Here is a 21,080-nt window from a genome sequence, read left to right as displayed (position 1 = left end):
TACAATCCATATAGAACTACTTGTCATACACAACAGATGGAATTAGTAGCCTGTGTTTCATTAGGCCTACTTAATCACTTGGTGACAAGAATGTGAATTTGTTTCACACTGGCGAAAAGGCTTCATGGCTTTAAGAACAGCGCAGTCGGTCTTCATCTGTAGGCTATCAAAACGTGCCACTTTTTTCCAACTCGATAACAGAACAGTGAATTGTTCTGACAGAGGGATGTCTATTTGACTTCGGATCTTGCTGAACATATCGGTGACACACGAATAACAGTTATAGTCTGTTTTGTTTCTGGTTTTCATTAGCGCTGAAATTTGCATTCAACAGCATTACAGGCGCTTTCAGTCGGCGTTTGCAGCCATTCCTTATCTCATTCTCAGATGTGTCCCTCAGGCACTGTTTAAACCTGACATCATTTCAATCGATGAACAATGCAGAAGCTATAAAAAAGGCCGGCCACAATTTCTACACAGTTGATGAGGCTTCCCATACTTTATGAAGTTGATGCAGTAAATTGCTTGCTGTGAATCACAATCCCAAGTTCCTCTGTGTTTCATGTTAAGATTAGCCCTGGCAGAAGAGTTCAGTATGTCTCTCTGTTCTTGAGTATATTTGGACCAAGAGTTGTCCAGCAAAGGATATATGATCATTAACCAGATGCAGAGATAAATGTGTCACTTTGAACACAGGTATATGTTGCAGTACTGTTTATAGCTCAGAAATTAATCCTCCTTTGCTGACTGACACAAGTGGGGTCTGATTACAAGCGTCTGATACATAGGCACGGTCACCATTGCTGTGCAGTGGACCGTATTTGATATTCACTGCATGTACCTACATTTCAACAGACATAAACAACAGGGGCAGTCAAACCACCAGCATCACTTCCATGCTCTTCCCTTAAGAGGAACACTGTTACCGGCTCTGTCTTTGCTCTAGTGATCACAGAACATAGACACCCGCCATCATTTTGGCTCGAACAAAGATAAACTATTCAAAGTAGTAGCTTAATTAAAATAAGCCATATAGCTTCTTTTCAGATAAGGCTATCATATTAGTCAATCAGATAGTAACTACATGTTCCATGGATGAAGGGATTGAAGGCTCTACATTTAGGAAACCTACTCATGTCTGGATAACAGGTGGAAGAAATGTCATTTCAGCCATAGACCTCAGGTCGTTTGCAAAAAGGTGCTCTCCTCATGAACATTTTGTAAATGACCTTCGGTGGGAAGTCTGGTCATTTGCCATTCATCTAATGGCTGTTGGAGAACACATTCCCGCACACCCAGGCAGCCTTGCATGAATCCACACTCTCTGTGCTGTTGCTAGGCAATGAGACCATGCAGATGGACCAGGAGAAATTTTGCTCCTTAATTGATGGCTTTTCACGTAACCAAGACAACCTTTTGGGGATGGACTTGTGTTGGCAGATTGGCAGTCACAAATGCCTTTCTCTCTGACTGCAGCGCTGATGGACACGATGACGAGGAGGGCAGTGAGTTCCCTCGAGTTCAACATCAGTCTGTTCAACTGGTCAATCTCCACACTCAGTGAATGTACTTCATATTTGTGCTAAGCAGAGTGTTATGACAGATTCCTGGAATATATTTATCTTTGTGATTAGTCTCTCTGTAATTTGAACTGGAGATATATTAGACATAATCATTCATTCCTCTGATTTCATTAACCTGCTTTACATTAGTGTTTGAGGATACTGGCATTGTAGGTCTGTTTAGAGAGATGATGTGATCAGTGGCCACACAGATTACAGTGAAGACTTTTCAAAAACAGTTTCTGTTAAATTAATCTGTATTCTCTTCTTGTGAGAGTGAATGGTAACCTGACCAAATCTGTTCATTTAAAATGTATAGTCTTTCTGTATCATTGGTATCTTCAAAGGATTGTCTACTCCCTCAAACTGTTCTAGGATAACCATCTTAACCAATCTCAGTGTCAACTGTTGGTTCAGGTAAATTCCATGCTATCCCAATCAGGAACTGGCGTAAAAGAAGGGTGTCTTTAGGTATTTCAAGTTCCAGGAACCTAGCATACAGCGTTTAATCCATAAAATCCAAATCTTGGTTGGAGTGATTGAAAGATGACATTCAGTTAAATCATTTAATGAAATTAACAAATTAGTGCAATACCATTTTATACCTTAATAGGAGGTGATGCGTGAAATAAAGTAACATAATTCATGAGACTAAAATAAGGCTAGATTCTGAGACTGGGTAGCAACAGTACTCTGCAACATTTCTGAGTGCATTTTACAACTGTGTCCAGTAGGTGGTGGTCAAGTTTTTAGATGAATAGCAGCTAGTGATCTACCACATCAAATGCCTCCCGGTCTGTTGCAGTCACAATCCAAAAGACAAGCTTTGTCTTATTGAGAGAATATTAGGCAATGAAGTTATTAAGAGTGACATAAATTATTTAATTAAATACAATCAGATGTTACTGATATATTAGAAATCATAGTGCCTGTTATAAACAGTATTTCAATAACAAGTTCTATGAAAGAAATAATTGTTTATTAAAATATAGACTTTGAAATTGAGTCGTTAATGCCATTACACTTAGATTATTAAGTAACGTTATAGGCTTGTGGGATGAACCCTCACGATGGCAACAGACTGAAACTGCTTTAGTTGTTATCCTGGCTAATCGAGGGATCCGGGGCTGTGTGTGCAAAGTGGGCGTCTGCTCTTTTCAAAAGGAAGACTTTGGCGTGTGGTCTACTGTCCATTTGTGTGCCTAAGACTTCAGGGACATAATAAGGAGCTGATCCCACCTGTCTGAGCTGGGCTCGGCCTGAGCAGGACAATGGAGAGGGAGAATAGGGGGAAGGGGACGTCCAGTACACAGCTAGAGACCCTCCCTGTGGACTATCCTAAGCCACAGGTGAATGAAAGATGGGTGTGTGTGTGCGTGAGTGTGTGTGTGAATGTGTGTGTGTGTGTGTGTGTGTGTGGAGGGGGGGGGGGGGGTAACATTGGTCCCATTTGTCTTGGGCAGCAGTTAATGGGTAGGTTAAAATACACGATAATCCCAGTGTGGACAGGCCCATTAGTGAGTGCAGCCTCTCTCTCCACTCGCCACCTCTTCTGCCTGCCAGCATTCCAGACGTGGTTTCAGAGCTGCCACTGGGCTACTGTGGGTCCCATGGCTTTCCAGAGGAATCACTGTTGAGCTGTTGCCATCAACACTAAATTACTGTGCATAATGGAACCTAACACATAAACACGTATAGACAGGGACATAAAGTGTACTTATAGATAGAAATACACACAGGTGAAGTTTTTTATATAGTGTCTGGTGTGAGGGGAAATTATATTTAGCATTAAGGGACATGATACAGCTTTGACAAAAAGCTTAAACTGGAAATATGGCTTCATACATAGGTTTGTATGGACATCTGTTGTTTCCATGACATGGTATAATGCAAAATAAGTTTTAATATATCTATTAAGTTTTGATTTTTCTATGAAGTCTGTTGCTCTTATGTGTTTTAATTGAGTCTGACAGAGCTATTGTCTGAGGGGTGTGGAGTGTAACACTCATCTGGTTAGAAAACACATTTTCTTTTGACCTTTTCTGCTTTAATGAAACTTCACAGAGATAAAGCCTGAATGGCCAAGCTTGGCTCTCTACCACAGCATAGGGGTGTGCCAATATCTGTGTGTGTGAGTGTGTGTGTGTGTGTCTGTCTGCGCTGTGCAGTGCATAGGTTTGTGTGTGGATGTGCATGACATGCTGATGTCACATTCATTTGTGTAGGAATGTGTTCTGTATGGATTTGGGAGCACACAGCTCCGTGCCTCTTGGTATCTCTGTGAAAAGGCTGTCTTATTGCGGCTCCTCTCCATGCGATAAAGAAATGGGAGCTGCTGCTTGTCCGGGTGTCTTTCAACGCCATGCAATGGCAGAGGTGATCAGGGACGCCCTCTGACAAATAAGCAGCACGCAAGTGATAACCCAGCAGCCTGATTAACACACTCTGGCAGGGACTCAGAATATCAGCCTCCACAATCTCATAAACACTGGCAAGAAGCTATGGAGTAAAATTAGCACTTAGCTCATTAAATAGAAGTGCTCTGATTTCCATGGTGTATCTGTCAGTGCGTGTGGAGTGCATCATGCAGTTTGAAGTAAAATTTAAATTTACACTTTCAGATGGAATTGGAATTTCTTAAACCTGCTGGATTTAGAATATAACTTTTTTTAATGAGAGTATCTTGTTGGTAATATGTATTTGACCCATTAATGACTTAATGTGACTAGAGTCACATTACAGTATGTATTAATGAGGAGAGTAGGATAAAATTGGATATAAAAAGAAGAAGAAGATCACAGACCTACAGGAGCCCAAAGTAATGAGCGGGAGGCTGAGGAGCAGCGAGGGAGAAGAGACAAGGAGAAGTGTCTGCTGACAGACAGCACTCCAAAGAGAGATGGGGAGCAGAGAGAGTGAAAGAGGCCCCTTGTCCTCCAGGGCCCTCGCTGCTCTCTCCGTGCTCCGCGCCGTGCGTTTGCTGAAACTCTGACGTCCACCATAGGCCTCGTCTGCGTCATTCCGTCACTGTGTCGGACAGGATGATTGGCTGCTGAAATGCCCGAGAGCATAGCAAGAGCACACTGAGTTTCATGTGTGATATGAAATTTGTCCAGTTTTGCTTGACTCTCGAACAACACCTCATACCCCCCTTCCCCCCTCACCCCCACACACTCCATGGCTCCATCCTCTCCTCCACCCACCCACCCACCCACTCACTCCAAAATCCCGGCCAGAAGTTCTTAGTCACTATGTAGTCTGGGCCACACAACTCTCTAGGAATCCCCCTCTATACACAAGACCATTTCCCTCCATTACTCACAGCCGTTTCAACAGTGTCCTAAACAAACAGGAATCAGGAACACTGCACACTTAGTGACCTTGGGCAGATGGGATGGCCGAAAGGAGCTAGCCTCTTCTTGTGCACTAGTTTTTACATTTTATGAGATCATGTAGCCGATAAGTGAGAACAGACTGTCACGGGTTGCTGTTATATGTTGATAACATTACCAAGAAAATCTGGACGATTTGTTTTGGGACCAGAGGTGAATAGGACAGCACTAAATTGAATAAAGATTCTGTCACTGGACCGTGGTTAATGCTGAGGATTAGCATGTTATTTACTGAATACCAGGTGTCCTCTCTCCGTCTGCAGTCTTGTGAAAGCTGGAAATATGAGAAGAAATGCAGGCCCATGACCTCTGTTAATAACAGTCAGGTTTTGAATTAACATTTTTATCCATTTTATAAAAATAAATACATATTGTTGATTGATATGCGATAAATGTTTTCACAATATTTTAGATCTTTTATTAATATTTGATCCTGCAGAATAGCCTGGCTAACACCAGACCTCATCTCATTGAGATGGGGTCTGGGAACTACACATTCATTTTCTCGTATTTGAGACGTCGTTTACGAATGCTCAGAGCCGTTTATTGGGCGCTACGAATGTCTATCAAATGCGTCTGTACGTTAACCTGACTCTCGCCAGATGAATTTCTCGCCTAGCTCCACTCACATCCATCTGGGATCGCTTCCGTTGAGAGTGATTTCGGCACCAGATTTTATGGTAGAGACAATCAGGACGCAGGGCGGGAGTTTCATAGATGTGACGTAGCGTAGAAGCGACTGTGAGACTGTTCTCAGCGTCATGGGTTGGCTTCGATGTGAGTGGTTGAAGTAGCACGTCAATAGATGACGGACAAGTGGCTTATCCAATCATATGCAAGGATTTTTGATAAGGCCCAGCCTTCTGAAACACCACTCCAATGGATCGATCCCAGATGGATGAGTGGAGCTAGGCGGAACGAAGTTCATCTGGCGAGAGTCAGGTTATCTGTACGTAGCTCATAACCGCTTCGGTGTGTCGTCATCGTCTTGCTGTCCCCCCTCCGTTCTGTGATTGGTTCCTTCATTGAGGTGAAAATCGGGTCCATGGAATCCAGGCTGCCTAGCAGCGCGAATAAAATGGCGCACGTAAGGCAGCATGAGGAAACCCAGGCTAGCGCAGAATTTATTCATCTCAGTTTAGGTTATGATTGCATATGAATGCTGATGAAAACTCTTTAGAGAACACCCACTGTTAACATCATGCAATACTTCATCATGCAATACTGTAAGCACTTTCACTTTGATGTTAAGAATAAAAAGGACACTTCACAATGTTATGAAGTGAAACAGTTCTCCATGGATATCTTAATCACACTATATTCACAGTGATGAATGGGAAGGTTGTCTTCAACCAGTGAGAGTGCTGGCAAGTAGTCAGTTTATGATCAGACATGTCTGTCATTGCATCCAGTCATTAAGGTCTCCTTAGAACAGGCAGGCAAAAGTTGCACAGAATATTAGATTTACCTATTTTGACACGAGACTTGGGGAAGAAAACTCTTCTTTCGGAGGTCTTTGCCTCCGCCTCGTCCATTAATTCCACCTCGGCGGCCGTTATCCCTTACATATCTCCTAAATATGGTGTATAAATCTGGCCTACACAATGCCTCAGACATGCAGCAGAACGTATCCATTCATGCTGTCCTGGTATTTGATAGCTGCATAGAATAGTGTGCTAAGAAGCACAGCACTGCTGACTCCATGGGTGCTCAGTAAGCAAAGGAGGTGGTGAGGAGGAGGAAGAAGAGGAGGAGGAAGAGCAGCTGGCGAACGATCGACCCCCAAAACCACCACTCTGTCTCTCCGACGCATGGGGAACAATGGAAGTGCGGTTGCAGCAACAAGACAAACACCTGGAGTCCCAAAAAAACAAAACGTCTTACGTAATGGATCTGGCAGGAGAACAGCCCAGAGGAGTATGGGAGATAGAGTGGAGTTGTCAATGGGCAGTGACGGAGCTAAACAGTCTGCCGCTACACAGCATGCTGACAAAGACCACCAAATTATCCCAGCATACCTCCAGCTGAGATCAGGCCGCGGAGTCGGCCAAACTGTATTTATGGCCCAGACTTCAACAACCACAACTCTTTCCCAACCAATATTAGATTTCTTTTTCTGACTTGGGAAATGAATGGGAAATGTTATCACAGTTTCTCTGTGAAAACAAACTCAAACCAACCACACACTCACGCACACACACACACACGCACACGCACACGCACACACACACGCACACACACACACACACACACACACACACACACACACACACACACACACACACACACACACACACACACACAGGGTTTGTTCATGTTAAACTGTGGTTTTGTGAAAGGATGTTGTCTGATTGACTGAAACACAAGGGACTGTCTCTGGAAGAGAAAGCTCTTCTCTCAGTCATGCATGACTTAAGGCCTGGAGGGCTCGAGGTGCTCACGCCTGTCACCAGGGGTTTCCTCAAGGACACTGGAGGAGCTCTGGGGCTGACACAGCAGACGCCATCCAGGGGAATAGATTAAACGTCCAGAGAGTCACACACACACACACACACACACACACACACACACACACACACACATACCTACCTACCTTATACCATACAATAACACACACACACACACTCACACCAACATAATATCAGTGCAACATCAGGACATGAACATTTCAACTCAAAACACCATTATCCAGTTAGGCAAGTCAAAGTTCCAATGAGAAGGTTTTGTGACAAGGGACTGAAATACTGGACTAAATTACCAAATTACCTGGATCCTTGGAGAGTCTGACATAACACGACTGTGGCAATATAGAAGCAAAAGCATCCTCATGCAGTTAACAAGTTCAGAGCTTTGCTCGAGGAAGAGAAGTTATGTAGATGTGTGTGCCCATGTAAGAGAGAATGAATGCTTGTGTAATCCATTTTATGTATGTGTGTGTATGTGTCCCTGTGAGTGAGAAAGAAAAGATGTTTGTTTCTCATTGTGTGTGTGTGTGTGTGTGTGTGTGTGTGTGTGTGTGTGTGTGTGTGTGTGTGTGTATGAGTGTATGAGGGAAAGAGTGTGTATGTGTCTGCATATGAGGGAAAGAGTGTGTGTGTGTGTGTGTGTGTGTGTGTGCATGTGCATGTGTGTGTGAGTGAGTGCGCGTGTGTATGTGTCTGTGTGTGTCTGTGTGTGTGTGTGTGTGTGTGTGTGAGAACCATGTAGGAGTGCTTTAGCGGGGCAGTGTAGCGTGCAGTACAGGAGAGCGGCAGGCAGAGCCGACCTGAGAGCCCCTGCTCTGGGCTAATCCCTGTGTTTTCAGGAGCCCTGGCCCGTACTTGATGAGCTTGGGCAAGAAAAGGGGCTAGCGCTCTCTCTCGCTCGCCTCGCTCTCCTGCTGTCCCCTCACTCTTTCATGCACTCTCGTTTTTCTCATGCTCCCCCCAATATGTTCACACACACACACACACACACAGACACACACACACACAGAGCCCCCCAACCTCTCCATAACCCACCCTGGAGCCGCAGTGCGAATGAATGAGCTCCAAGTGTTTGGTCAGCAACTCTCTCTCTCTCTCCCTCTCTCTCTCTTTCTTTTTTCTACACCTACCTCTCTCTTCCCCTTTTAATGAGTTGCCTTCTCTTGTTTTGTTTTCTCTCTCTCTCTCTCTCTCTCTCTCTCTCTTTGCACTGAGAAAGGAGAAGAAACTGTTTTGGAGGGGAATAGAGAGAGAAGACCTGAGAATGGATTTTCATTGGACGGTTACCCTACCGGCCGGCTCCCACTGGACTCAGAAGCTGACAGCTGTGGCATGTTAGCTAAACATGAAACAGGAATCCACTGGGGACAAACCTTCTGTGTGAAGAGTCTGGGGAAAATATACAAAGACATCCCAAAATGAATATATTAATTACTTTACATTATAATAAATAAATTAAATGTATGTATGCTGCCCTCTGTGATACGTTTCATGAAATCACAGAGGTCACAGACCAATTGTACTGTGGTAGTTGTGGTCCAAAGCATTTAAGACTCTTTCCCAAAATCTGTATAAACAACATTCATCCGGTTGTCCAAATAAAATGTTGAAATAAGTTAAAACACTTCTAGACATCACTACTGGCAGATGTGTTTGCTTTAAAATTCATTGGTAATGCAGATGTATTTTGTAATATTTTTGCAATCCAACAGACTGAAAAATTGTTTAGTCAGGGTGGAATTTAAATCAAGACAGAACTGGAACATGTTACAATCTAAAATAATCTACACTCTGACAACTCTGATAGCTCATTTGAAAACCACAGAGCTGTAGTGGAGGTTTTATGGAGACACAGAGACCTGTTGCATTGACTGCATCTGGAAAGATTTGGTGTGAGATTGATCTGATCTGATCAGCATTCCTTTGACAATGTCTGTGGTGCTGTCGAAAAAAAGAGAACATAATTTCAGTAAAATACATTTTCCTCGGCCTGATGCAAAGCAGCCTTGCAGTGTGTTGCTGTGACTGTTGACTGAGACAGCATTATTATGGAAGAGGACCATGTGAGGAGAAGGTGGGAGAGAGGGAGGGATGTGTATAAGTGGGTGGGAGGTTGATGGTGCTGCGGCTGGTGGTGCTGGTGGTGGTGGGGACATGGGGGATTACTATGAGGCCACAGGCCCTGGGGCGGAGGGGCTGTTTCCTGGCCGCAGCCCCTGTTTGTCCTGCCTGACCTGGCAGCACTGGGGGCAGATCCTGCTTGGATACACCCCCGATCCCACGCCTGTCTGAAGCTGTTAGCCAGCGTGTGTGAGCGGCTAGCTAGGCTTAGTGTAGTCTGGGCTCGGGGGGTGCTGATGAGGTGGGGCTGAAGCATAGGGGCGGCTGCACTCTTTGTGTTGGGGTGGCAGAGCGGGGGCAGGACAGAGGCTGATTGGTGGACGCGGGGCGGTTTACGGTTTATGGTTTATGACTTTAGCTTGATTCATTGCACCATTTCTTTCATATCAGTCTGCGGGACAGAGGCACTGAATGGACACTGTTTGCTTAACCTTTGCTTTGAACGCGTCCAGCATTCACAGCCCTGACTCCCCTCTCAGGCCACCACACTCACTGTCTCTCACACACGTTGGTCTGAAATGTATCCATGCTCAATAACAAGCAGTAGACAGTATTAATGTTTTACAATACAATACAATGAAATGCTCTCATATACAATTACAAATTCATTGAAATATGGATATGTAAATAGCGATTGGTGTCTGACAATGTTTATCAATTTTTTTGACCACAAAATATAACACACAAACATAAATCTGTATCTCTTGATTATTTAGAGTGATAACTTAAAATGTTAGGATTTGCCAGTAAGATATTTGGAATTAAGAAGCCTATCTAAAACTCAAAAGCTTAACAATCACTTGAAATCATCTGGGTGTATTAACACCTTTCCCAAATAGAGTAAATCACATGCTGAAACTTTGACATGTCACACCAATGCTTTTCTGCGTGGCTGCTGTGTGTCTGTCTTGGACCAACCTACCCCAGAGTGGAGGTTTTCTGTTCCCTTTCCAAAAATAAAAATGAAATCAGGGGATATTTACTTTTCTTCCCTTGAAGCTTTCACAGCTCAATTGGTTGTTTTGAAAAGTCTGTTATTATTTTTCAATTGCTGGATTGAGTGTTGGTTTGAGAACCCCGTAGCTGACTCCCTTGCTGTTATTTCTGGCCTGGGTATACACTGAAGTCTGAGCAAACTGAGGGAGAGAGAGAGCAAGGGAGAGAGAGGGAGAGAGGGAGAAAGAGAGAAAGAGAGAGAGAGAGAGAGAATGTCACAAAGGGTAGGTTGGTGGTCATTTCCATTGATTAATTAGCCAGGCTAATTTGCACTATTATGGTGGAATATGGTATTTGGTGAGCTTACCTGTCTTGCACTGTGGACATGGTAATACAGGGAATTCACTTAGAATAGTCTGCCGTTAAAGAGACGTTTAGTCTCAAAGACAAATGGGAGCTGTGTCTGAGGTGGGATGTGCTATAGGATGCGGTCACCTTTTCCCTTCACAGACCCACAAGATTATCCCTAACCTGCTGCTAAGCCCTCTCTTGTTCATAGCCCTGAAGTTCTCTTAAGAAATCTTAGCCCTAAGCACCTGGAAGTTGTTAGATGAGCTCGTTCAGCCATTGGACCTTATCTTAAAATCTTTTCCAATTATGTATATTCCAGGTGCCTGTGTCAGCCCAAATACATGTTTGATGGTCTGTAATAGTACAAATTCTGGATTTATTTATTTTTTATTCAGCCTTGAACTGGAATTAACCTAAATGGACCATGATTAACCTATTCAAAACATATTCTGTCTTGGTTTCACTTCTCTTTTAGCAGTTGAGTGTAAATGAGAGTGCCTTGTTACTGATATTACAGACATGAGCTTGCTGGACTGAAACTTTGGCATTTGGGAACATCTGACCATGCACTGCTTGTCAGTGGGGAGAGACCTAGCCCATTCTCGTCATCATGGGGCAGCCAGTGTCGTCACTCAGAGACTAGCTTATAAAACTGTCGGCCTCTCACACGCACACCTGGCTAGAGGAGTACCAATAGACAGAGGGAGGGGAGAGACATTATCACAATAATAGTACAATAGTACAATAGTAGTAAGTTCAGTGGACTCTAAGCGCTTGTTAAACCAAACCATCACCAGCCATCTACGGTGTCTATTTTTTTTTCATGTGGCTTTGGGACAGCAGCTTTACAACCCCTTCCAAATCCTCGTTACTTTTATGAATCTAGCTAACTTCTCTTACTTCTCGGGCATGTGCAACATGACGGCGGAGTCGCAGCACTCGCCAGCCGAGGCAGCCAGTCCAGTGGTGGTGTCACCCAACGTTAGCCTGGATTCGCCGATACCTCCATCTCTGCTACATCAAGCTCGAACCAAAGATGGGGTTCTCATCAAGTCTGAACCGCGGGGGAGCAGTCCCAACACTGACCGAGAGGAGGGGGTATCTTTGGGTCAAACTGAGGAGCATCTGCCGCCAAGTGGGAGTCGACGTAGGAAAAGGCCGGTACAGCGAGGAAAGCCTCCTTATAGTTACATAGCCTTAATAGCTATGGCCATAGCCAATTCCCCTGAGAGAAAACTCACCTTGGGTGGTATCTATAAATTCATCATGGAACGCTTTCCCTTTTACCGCGAGAACTCCAAGAAGTGGCAGAACTCAATACGACATAACTTAACATTGAATGACTGTTTTGTAAAGATTCCAAGAGAACCCGGGAGGCCCGGTAAAGGCAATTACTGGACACTGGATCCTGCCGCTGAAGACATGTTTGACAACGGTAGTTTTCTGCGGAGGAGAAAGCGGTTCAAGCGCACTGACGTAAGTACGTATCCCGGCTACATGCAGAGCTCCAGCGCCTTTACGCCAGCACCCATGGGTAGACCGACATACCCAAACACACTGTATCCTGGAATGGCATCCAGCTACGGTTCACAGCTGGGGGGATCCCCTCACCCAGCCATGCTACATCATTACCAGGCCTCGGCCGGGGTCGCCCAAGGACAGCCGAGGATGTTCAGCATCGACAACATCATTAATCAGCAAACGGTCATGCAGAGCGGGCCTGGAGGAGAGCTCAATCCTCAAGCGCTTGGTTTGGGCACTGGCGACCTAGGGAACATGTCGGCCAGTTGTTCAATAACTGGCACCGACCCCAGCTGCTTTCAAACGCAGTCATTAAATCCCACAAACATGCAAAGTAGAAACAGTGGCGCCCTAACTTCAAATCTCACGTCAGGGTATCCTTACACCACCTCGGGGTCTCCTCCTCACTTAGCAGCGGTTTCACAATCCGGTTTCTCACCGGGTAGCTCACAGGTGTACTGTACCGGTAACAGAATATCGTTACCTCCTGTGCGCTCTGGATCTTGTGCCGAACACACAGAACAGCTCCTTGGACTATCCGGCCCCGCCATGAACTCCTATAACAACTCTTACATGAGACAGACCAACTTTGCCTCAGGCCTTGAACGGTACATGTGAGAGAGACAAGCCAAAACCCAGAGACTGATGAACGGCCAGTACATTCCAGATACCACAAACATTCCAGACTTTTGGTGTTGTTTTAGTTAATGATTTCGTTATCTTTGTGTATGAAAATGTTTAACACTTGAATAGTCTTTTGACAGCATTGTAAAACTGACATCAATTTAAATGTAGGCTGTGTACTGAGTGTTGATGTGGAATTGTGAACGTCTCAAAAGTATGTGATAGCTGTCATCATATTTAAATGAGAACAACAATTTATGTAGATGGACAAATATGTTTTCTAAATGTATAGTTTTAATGTGAGTTGTTATAGATATTTTAAAATGATATTTGTTGTGTAAATGGAAATATTAGTTAATAAATTGTGGTCTATCCAAAAGCTTCCACTGACTGTATTTTTCTAATCATTTTTGCAGTATAATTCGCGGCTTAGTCCATGGTGTCGTCATTATGTTTTCAATTCTAACAGGAGAATAATACCCTTTCACTAAAGTAGGCCTAATTATTGAGCCCAACTAGCCGTACAGAACTATATTTTAGGGAGGTGTATACAATTGTATTTTAATACAAAACACGTTTAAAAAGTTTTATGATCAGATTTTATGCAGTTTTACAGCTACATTTTAAGGCAAATATTTTACATATTTTACAAGGCCTTTACTTTACGTTGTAGGCCCTCCCTAAAGCCAATAGAATAATTTCATTATGTATCATCGCTTGGCTAATGCCAAACAAAAACAAAACAGTAGTGCGCAATACTTTGACATCCGCAATATACCCTATCCACAATCTTGGGAAATGGTGTTCCAAAAACAGTCTGTATAGGCCTATGACATCCATTGAGATACGAAATACGAAGGAGCAAAGTTTCAAGTCAGTCTAGGGGTTCTTGCCTCCATGAGGTAATTCCCAGAATAAAATCCAGTCCCAGCACAATAGCAGGTAAAAAAGTTTTTTTTTTCAGAAATAAAATCAATTTGCAATATACTTCCAGTCAAGTTCAAATAATGACCACATTCTCGAACGTCAGGCCTAGCCCAATTCAAGTAGCCTATGAAATGAGATGAGTGTATGACTTCTTTTAAGTAGACTAAACGTATTGACCGGCGCCCTTTCCTCAGGTGAGCTCAGCCGCAAAGGTTGGTTGGTTGGTTTTTCGAACGAAGATGGAGCGACATCTTGCGATTTACATCTGTATAGCTACTGTCTGCAAACTAGTCTACACCCTCCAGCTGCAACACAGTAGATCTAGGCATTTATGTGGAAACTAAACGACAGCCATTGTCATTTACGTGCGTCTTGAAATAAAAAGGACTAGGCTATACGTGACAGCGTGCATGGAATCGGTTCATCAGAGCAATATCATAGAAGAACCTTTTGTAGTGCTTCAATGAACCCTCATGGTGATAGTTCTTTGCAGAACCATTTAAGAGAAGGTATGGAAGTCTTTCTGAAGAACCATTCTTTATGGAAGCATATAGTGTTAAAAATAAGCATTTAAGCACCTTTATTTTTAATTTTTTTAGAGTGTAGGCCTAATAAACAAAGCATTTTATGAAAGTCAGAGAAACCTTTCTGTAACCTAGGAAATGTCCCCTCATGCTCCAGAAACTGTAGGCTATTTATATATGTAATGCATTGTTCTTATTCTTTGTTCTTTCAACATTAATATAACTTAATAAAACATATGGGTTCGGAAAACTATTACAAGTATGTGTGTTATCGAATAAGAAGTACTGAAGTAGGCTACTACTAAGAAATTAAACACCTTGACTCTGTGTGAGGGGGACAGTACCACCCACAAATACCCACTAGATGTCAGTGTCCTAACGTGAACAATAGGTTCAGAGTTTTATGAGTAGACCTCACGTCTGAATGAACTTGAGACTGAGGATCACATCAAGATGTAGGCTAAGGTTGTTCTGGAAATCACTACATGGGTATATTGGCTAATTATTCCGAATATGTGGATATGCATGTGATTGCCTGTAAAAAATAAGGAAAACATAACAAACAAGGAATGAAAAATAGGAATTCCAGAGTCTAACTGTTTCTGTAGCCTATAGCCTACTCAGCAACCTAATTGGGCCTAATGGGGCCTAACAAATTATGCATTCTCAGAGTCCGGGTGACTCGATTCTCCTTCATGACATGGGAGATGTCATGACAGCGAAGCTTCCGTATCAAATATTTAAATCGACTGTGCCTAAACACTGCGATTTTCATTTGTATAAATCCTACGGCCGATCTTCCTCTGAGTTATTTACCGCCGTGATTAATAATAATTTGCTTTTCAGACATTATTTAAACAATCTCTTCCCCAAGATATTTCAGTGAACATGTCCACGAAAATATACGGATGGAACCCAATAACAGTTATAGACATTTCATTTAATTTCTGTGCATTTCAGCACGTGTTTTGGGAGAATATATGCACCAGTGAGTAACGTTATAAGACCATTTGGTTATCAGTAAGATCATTAAGTTTTCCTTCGGAACAAACAGCAAAATGTATCATTCTTACCGAGGTTTGCAGGAGGTCATTATGGAGCATTACTGCTGATATTAATTTACAGTCCATTAAACGTAATGGACCATGCCCTCGACTGGAAGCCTTCAGTCAGACAGATGAAGTGCAGATGGAAGTTAAGCGTGCTGGCTTTACGTGCCTATAGCACTGCTGACTAATGAAACGGAATGCCAGTTGAAATCTTCTGCTGTCGAATTATTCTTGCACACTACATACCTTGTCATCTGCTCTTAGTATGACGGTGACGAATTGAAGCAGGTTGCTGTGGGGTGCTTGCATGTGTGTGTCCGTCTCTCCCGTGTGTTGGAGTGCATGTGAGTTATGTGGAAAACGTGGATGGATGGTATTTTGATTTCTTGACAAGCAAAACATAAAACCCGTGAGAAGTGATGTGGGATTAATGGCCTGGGGTGCACGGGGTAGGATGCGTTAACATCTCCAAATACCGATTTGTTAAGATATCCAAAGAGACATGGAATATTATTTGAATGCTCTAGATCATTATTTTGTCTGCATGGTACATGTGTGCGCATATGAGAACGGGCGCGCGAGTGGCCTGCAGTGTTTTACATAAGATTATGTCCAAGGTAAAAAGTCACATGAAGAACGAGTACAATTCTTTGGTCACTGTAATTTCATTAGAAAATTAAAAATAGCTTTAAAAATGCCCTAAATGGCAGAAATCGCTATTTCCAAAAGCAAGCAAGAAGACACTACATGAGGACTTGAAGCCCATTCAGTTAGATGAATAAATAGCCTACAATTGCTACCTATTTATAATACCAAAGCGATATGGAACAGAAGGACAATGATAAAAGGTCTGATAAACAACTTCAGACAAAAAAGTAACTAACAAAAAGTTAGATATGATTCTTAAAGGAAAACGACCCAACACGAGTGTTTAAAGTTACCATCTATTTTTCAACTGCCAGCCAACATTTTCCACATAGCAAAATACATCTTTGCAATTTTCTAAATCACCTGGTAAATTGCAATTTACTTAAGCTATAACTTATTATTGTTGCCTTTATCATCAAAACACATTTATTGTAGACCCAACCAAGGTTAATTGCAATAGTTATTCAGAAATAGGCCTTTCATGCTTAAGTTATTGAAATGTTGTGAGTTAATATTTGTCAACATCTAACTGTTGCAACAGAGTAGTTTAATATTAATATTATTAATATTATTACTTTTGGAATAATTGTTCTCTTTTTAAATGATTGTAATAACCGAAACGCATGAATTAGCCTAGCCTACCTTAATTATCGAATTTATATTTTGATAAGGACATGGAATAATGTAAAAAGAATGTATACTAAATTGCACAGTAAATGTCATGTGTCATGCACATGTATTTTTTAAAATGTCAATATTTTCTCTCTTGACATAAATATCAGCCTGCATCGAAATCGAACATTTATTATATTGCTCAGAAATACAGCTGCAGGCCATACATTTCGAAATCGGGTTACAGCCCAAATTGGATAGTTAATCGAAATGCTGATTAATTCATATATACCTGAGATTACCTGAGGTGAGGATAAATATGCCACCATGGCTCAAGTTCAGGTATAAGCACTGTGGACATCGCCTTCAAGATCCCCGCTTCGCTCGACCTGTCCTCGGCCAATTCATCTAGTTCCTGGTAGTGTGACATAGTGGTCATGTGATCCACACAGTCAAATAAATACTTTTTGAGAGCCGCAAGGGGGTAGAGTCTGTAGCTCGCACTGAGAGCAAACGAAGTGTCCGTACGTCAAAATACTTTCATAAACTCAAATAAACTTGGGTGGTTAGTCGAAAGTAACTACACGCCGAAATCTTTTATTTTTTGCGGGTTGACGAAGAGGCTGTTTGTGTGATCTGCGAGGAATATGATCTCCATGAGTTATATTTAGACTGCATGCCTTATTGACTCATTTGCACCTCCAGTGACGAGTTTTAATCAGTGATACAAATAGGTAATGTAGCGCTTTCTTTCGGTTTGCTCAACAATAGGTTTCCCATGCAACTGAAGAACGAATTCAAAGCGTGTTTGATTTTTGGAGGAGCGGGAATTCTTTAGGAGTGCTCAACTCACTGACTGGCTGGCGAGAGAGACTGAGGGATCTACGACGCGAAACGGTGGAAAGGAGCGCCAGAAGACGCGTCGAACATGACCCTGGGTACGGATATGTCCGACAGCTCAGCATTGTCAGACGATGTGGATATAGATGTTGTTGGAGGAGACATAGCTGTTGTGAAAGATGGAAAATATCTGCACCACCACAATTTCCACTTGGACAATGACTCGGACGATACTCTGTCTCAGAATGCAGGCGAAGGCGCTTCCTCCCCTGGTCACAACAACTTGGACTGCCCACCGGACCGAGTAGGAGTCGGAGGGGATGGCGGCCCAGGAGACATGGCAACAGAAAAAGCTAGTAAGAATACACTTGTAAAGCCTCCATACTCGTATATTGCCTTAATCACAATGGCTATTCTACAGAGTCCCAAGAAACGTTTAACTCTCAGTGAGATCTGTGAGTTTATCAGCAACAGGTTTCCGTACTACCGGGAAAAATTCCCCGCTTGGCAAAACTCTATTCGTCACAATCTCTCCTTAAATGACTGCTTTGTGAAAATTCCCCGAGAGCCCGGCAATCCTGGCAAGGGCAATTACTGGACCCTCGACCCGGATTCAGCCGACATGTTCGACAATGGGAGTTTTTTGCGCAGGAGAAAGCGCTTCAAGCGCCACCAAACCAATGAGATTCTCAGGGACGCAGGGGGGTTCTTGCCCGGGTTCGGCTATGGCCCATATGGCTATAATTATGGTCTTCAGCTGCAGAATTTCCACGCTCACCATCCCTATCATCCACACCACCCCGGAGGCACTTTCCCTTTTCAAAATGCACCTTGTGCTCTCCCTTCCCCTGCCTCCATATTTTCCACGCCACACTCCCTTCCATCGCTTTTGGGGGCCGAACTGAGAAAGCCATTTTACCCCCAGCTAAGCCCGACACTGCCCGGGCTTCCTCCACTCAAGACAGACACCAGCACTCCCAGTCGCCCGTCCTTCTCTATAGACAATATCATTGGTGCAACCAACTCGCCGGCCTCGCCATACAACGCGCAGCAGGGCAGCCAGACGCAGATCCTGGCTATGCTGACCCCTTCGCTCGCATCGGCTTCCAACCACTTGAATCTCGCACAGGATAGTGTGCTGCAGCCGACCGCACAGACTTTCGCAAGCAAAACTACAGCTATGAACAATTGTCATTACTAAACTGGGGTCAGGCCCCTAAAGCACAGAGTTCCTTTTATTCCATTCTGGTATTGTCGTCATTTGTTAAGGTAGGATAAATATTCTTTGCGTAACTAAGGCTTTTATTCTCCGCTCTCCTAAAATAATATAAGAGAAAGCAAACGACCACGGTAGGCTACTTATATTTATGAATTGTAAATATGTAAATAGCATAAAAATTGAAGGAGAGTCTTATTTAGACGAATATATGAAAAATCAAAAAAGTAAATGTGGAGCATACAGTCTCACCTTCGTCGGCCTGTGGCCTGATGCCTCAACTTTAAACGGAAGACCAGCTGTTTGACTAGAGAGAAAATAGCCAACACCTTCTGCTCAGATGCGATACATTTTCTTGCTGACATAATTTGAGATTTTTTATTGCTATGTCCTTGTTTTATATATTATGTGAGTTTGTGAAAAGCACTGTTAATACCGAGACTGAATACTCAGGTTTTAATTGTTTTTGAAGCACATTGCTGGAGACGACAGGGGCTGTAAATAGATCACATGCTAACATTTCCCACTCGCCCCTTTGTTCTTCACATAGTGGTGTTTAGGTGAATTTATAATTATATTATTTTATTTTGTCAATAGGCAATTATGTGGTTTGGTGTAAATCGCATTACCTCTCCTGTTTGACTGTTGTACATACGTCCCCTAGGCTATTTCATTGAAAGTAATCTGTGAACAGTTGTTATGTGTAAAGAAAGACGAAACACTTAATGTCCATGGGTCATTTTTGTTGTAACGACAAAAAATAAATGTTTGTGAAATTTTACATATGTTTTTCTAAACTTTTTGTTTACTTGCTGAAGTCATTCTTCGTGACCCTGTCATCAGAAACAAACTCAGTTGATTTAGAGCTATATCTTCACCGTAGGCCTAGTTCTAGTAGGCCTACCTGGAACATGCTTTCTAAACATAGAAAACTTACATTAGAAAGCTGCTGTTGGCATTTTTTGTTATTGTAGACACTGGGTGTATGATGTGACCTTTACCATGCACTATAGGCCAGTAGGCCCATTTCCCTTGACTGTAGGAACATATATCTTAGTAGGCCTATATATTCGCATTCAACAGGTGTACAGTTTATAGCAACTTAACACATAACCTTTATTTCCTCTAAATTCAGCCACTAACCTGCTATAGTGTTTTGTACAATTTTAGGTGCCTGATATATAGGCATACAATCAATCAGCAGTATCGTGTGCCTCGTGTAACTGAGAAAACAATGTTGTTTTTCATGTAGGCTGCTAGTGATGCATCACGCCATAAGCAAAATCTAAACTAGGCCTATTTCTCTTGTGTGGCTCTAGGGGCAACGATAATGGAGTAGTATTTGGCGAGTAACAAAGCGATAAATGAATGGGGACATCATGGCCTGAAAGCCTGTAATTGAATGTGAGAGTTCTACATGGATACCCACGATCTCTTGAGGATTCGTCGCTAATTTGTAGTAGCATTTTTCACCCGTTTGGACTCTAATCCACGTTAATGCGCTTCCTTGCCCGTTTGTTGATGTTGTGCTGAAGGCGCGCTCCTTTGGGTCTGAATGAGCACCCAGCAAGCGGTCTCACAGGACAAGCCACACACATTTACCTCTGAAAAGCGATCTTCTTAAAAGACGTTCGCTTTCATGTCATCTGTCCTGTTACGGGACACGTACAACAGACAGCAGGGATCTCCGAGTAGGGCAAAAAAACAGAGCCTTTTTTGAGTCGGCCGAGCACATGGTCTTAGATCCAGGGAGGCACAAAGCCTTTTATTTACCAGCTCTGTGTGCAAATAGTTCAATTCACTTTGTGCGTTGCTTCTGACAGCTGATTATTAGAGCGGTGGGTGGGAGGCCTGATACCCTGAACACACTCGACCGAACACTCTGAGGGGAACTCCGTTGCATTAGATGAGATATTATACTTTTACATTGTGTTTCCTCTTTTGCACTTCAACATAATTGCACTTCATAATCTTGCTAAATAAATAAAGACATGGATCGACGTTATCAACGTCCTTCTCAGATACACGAGGGTATAATAAATTACCCTAAAACACTTGGATCTATGTTCATGGTGATATAAGATATGGTCTTAAAATAAACTGATCAGTGATACCGTATAGGCCTAATATTACAAGCCACTGAATGACCAACAACCGATCTTCCGGCAAAAGATTTTGGTCTCAGGTCAGATTTGTAGGAGTGACAGATGATGAGCATTTTATTATGAGAGCAGAGTTTCCATTTTAGATCTGTATTTCTGTAACCTACTCGCTAAGCGTCTTGGGGCCTAT

General features: G+C 42.8%; 2 protein-coding genes across 2 annotated transcripts; both read left to right on the top strand.

Annotated features, from left to right (window-relative positions):
* Positions 1 to 11,703: 11,703 nt before the first annotated feature.
* On the top strand, positions 11,704 to 12,966 carry foxe3 (forkhead box E3). Its single transcript, XM_076277548.1, has one exon. It carries the CDS (start codon positions 11,704 to 11,706, stop codon positions 12,964 to 12,966), a length of 1,263 nt encoding a protein of 420 aa, XP_076133663.1.
* A 4,275-nt stretch (positions 12,967 to 17,241) lies between these two features.
* Positions 17,242 to 19,569, top strand: foxd2 (forkhead box D2). The gene has a single exon (XM_076277538.1). It carries the CDS (start codon positions 17,661 to 17,663, stop codon positions 18,771 to 18,773), a length of 1,113 nt encoding a protein of 370 aa, XP_076133653.1. The 5' UTR covers positions 17,242 to 17,660; the 3' UTR covers positions 18,774 to 19,569.
* Positions 19,570 to 21,080: the final 1,511 nt, after the last annotated feature.

Source organism: Alosa pseudoharengus, unplaced genomic scaffold (assembly GCF_046254945.1).
Source record: "Alosa pseudoharengus isolate Yale_2024_CS ecotype anadromous, Long Island Sound unplaced genomic scaffold, YU_APseudo_1.1 YU_APseudo_1.1_scf_11, whole genome shotgun sequence".
Taxonomy (NCBI): Eukaryota; Metazoa; Chordata; class Actinopteri; order Clupeiformes; family Clupeidae; genus Alosa; species Alosa pseudoharengus.
The sequence above is the reverse complement of the archived record's forward strand: the minus strand, read 5'-3'. Positions and strand labels throughout refer to the sequence as shown.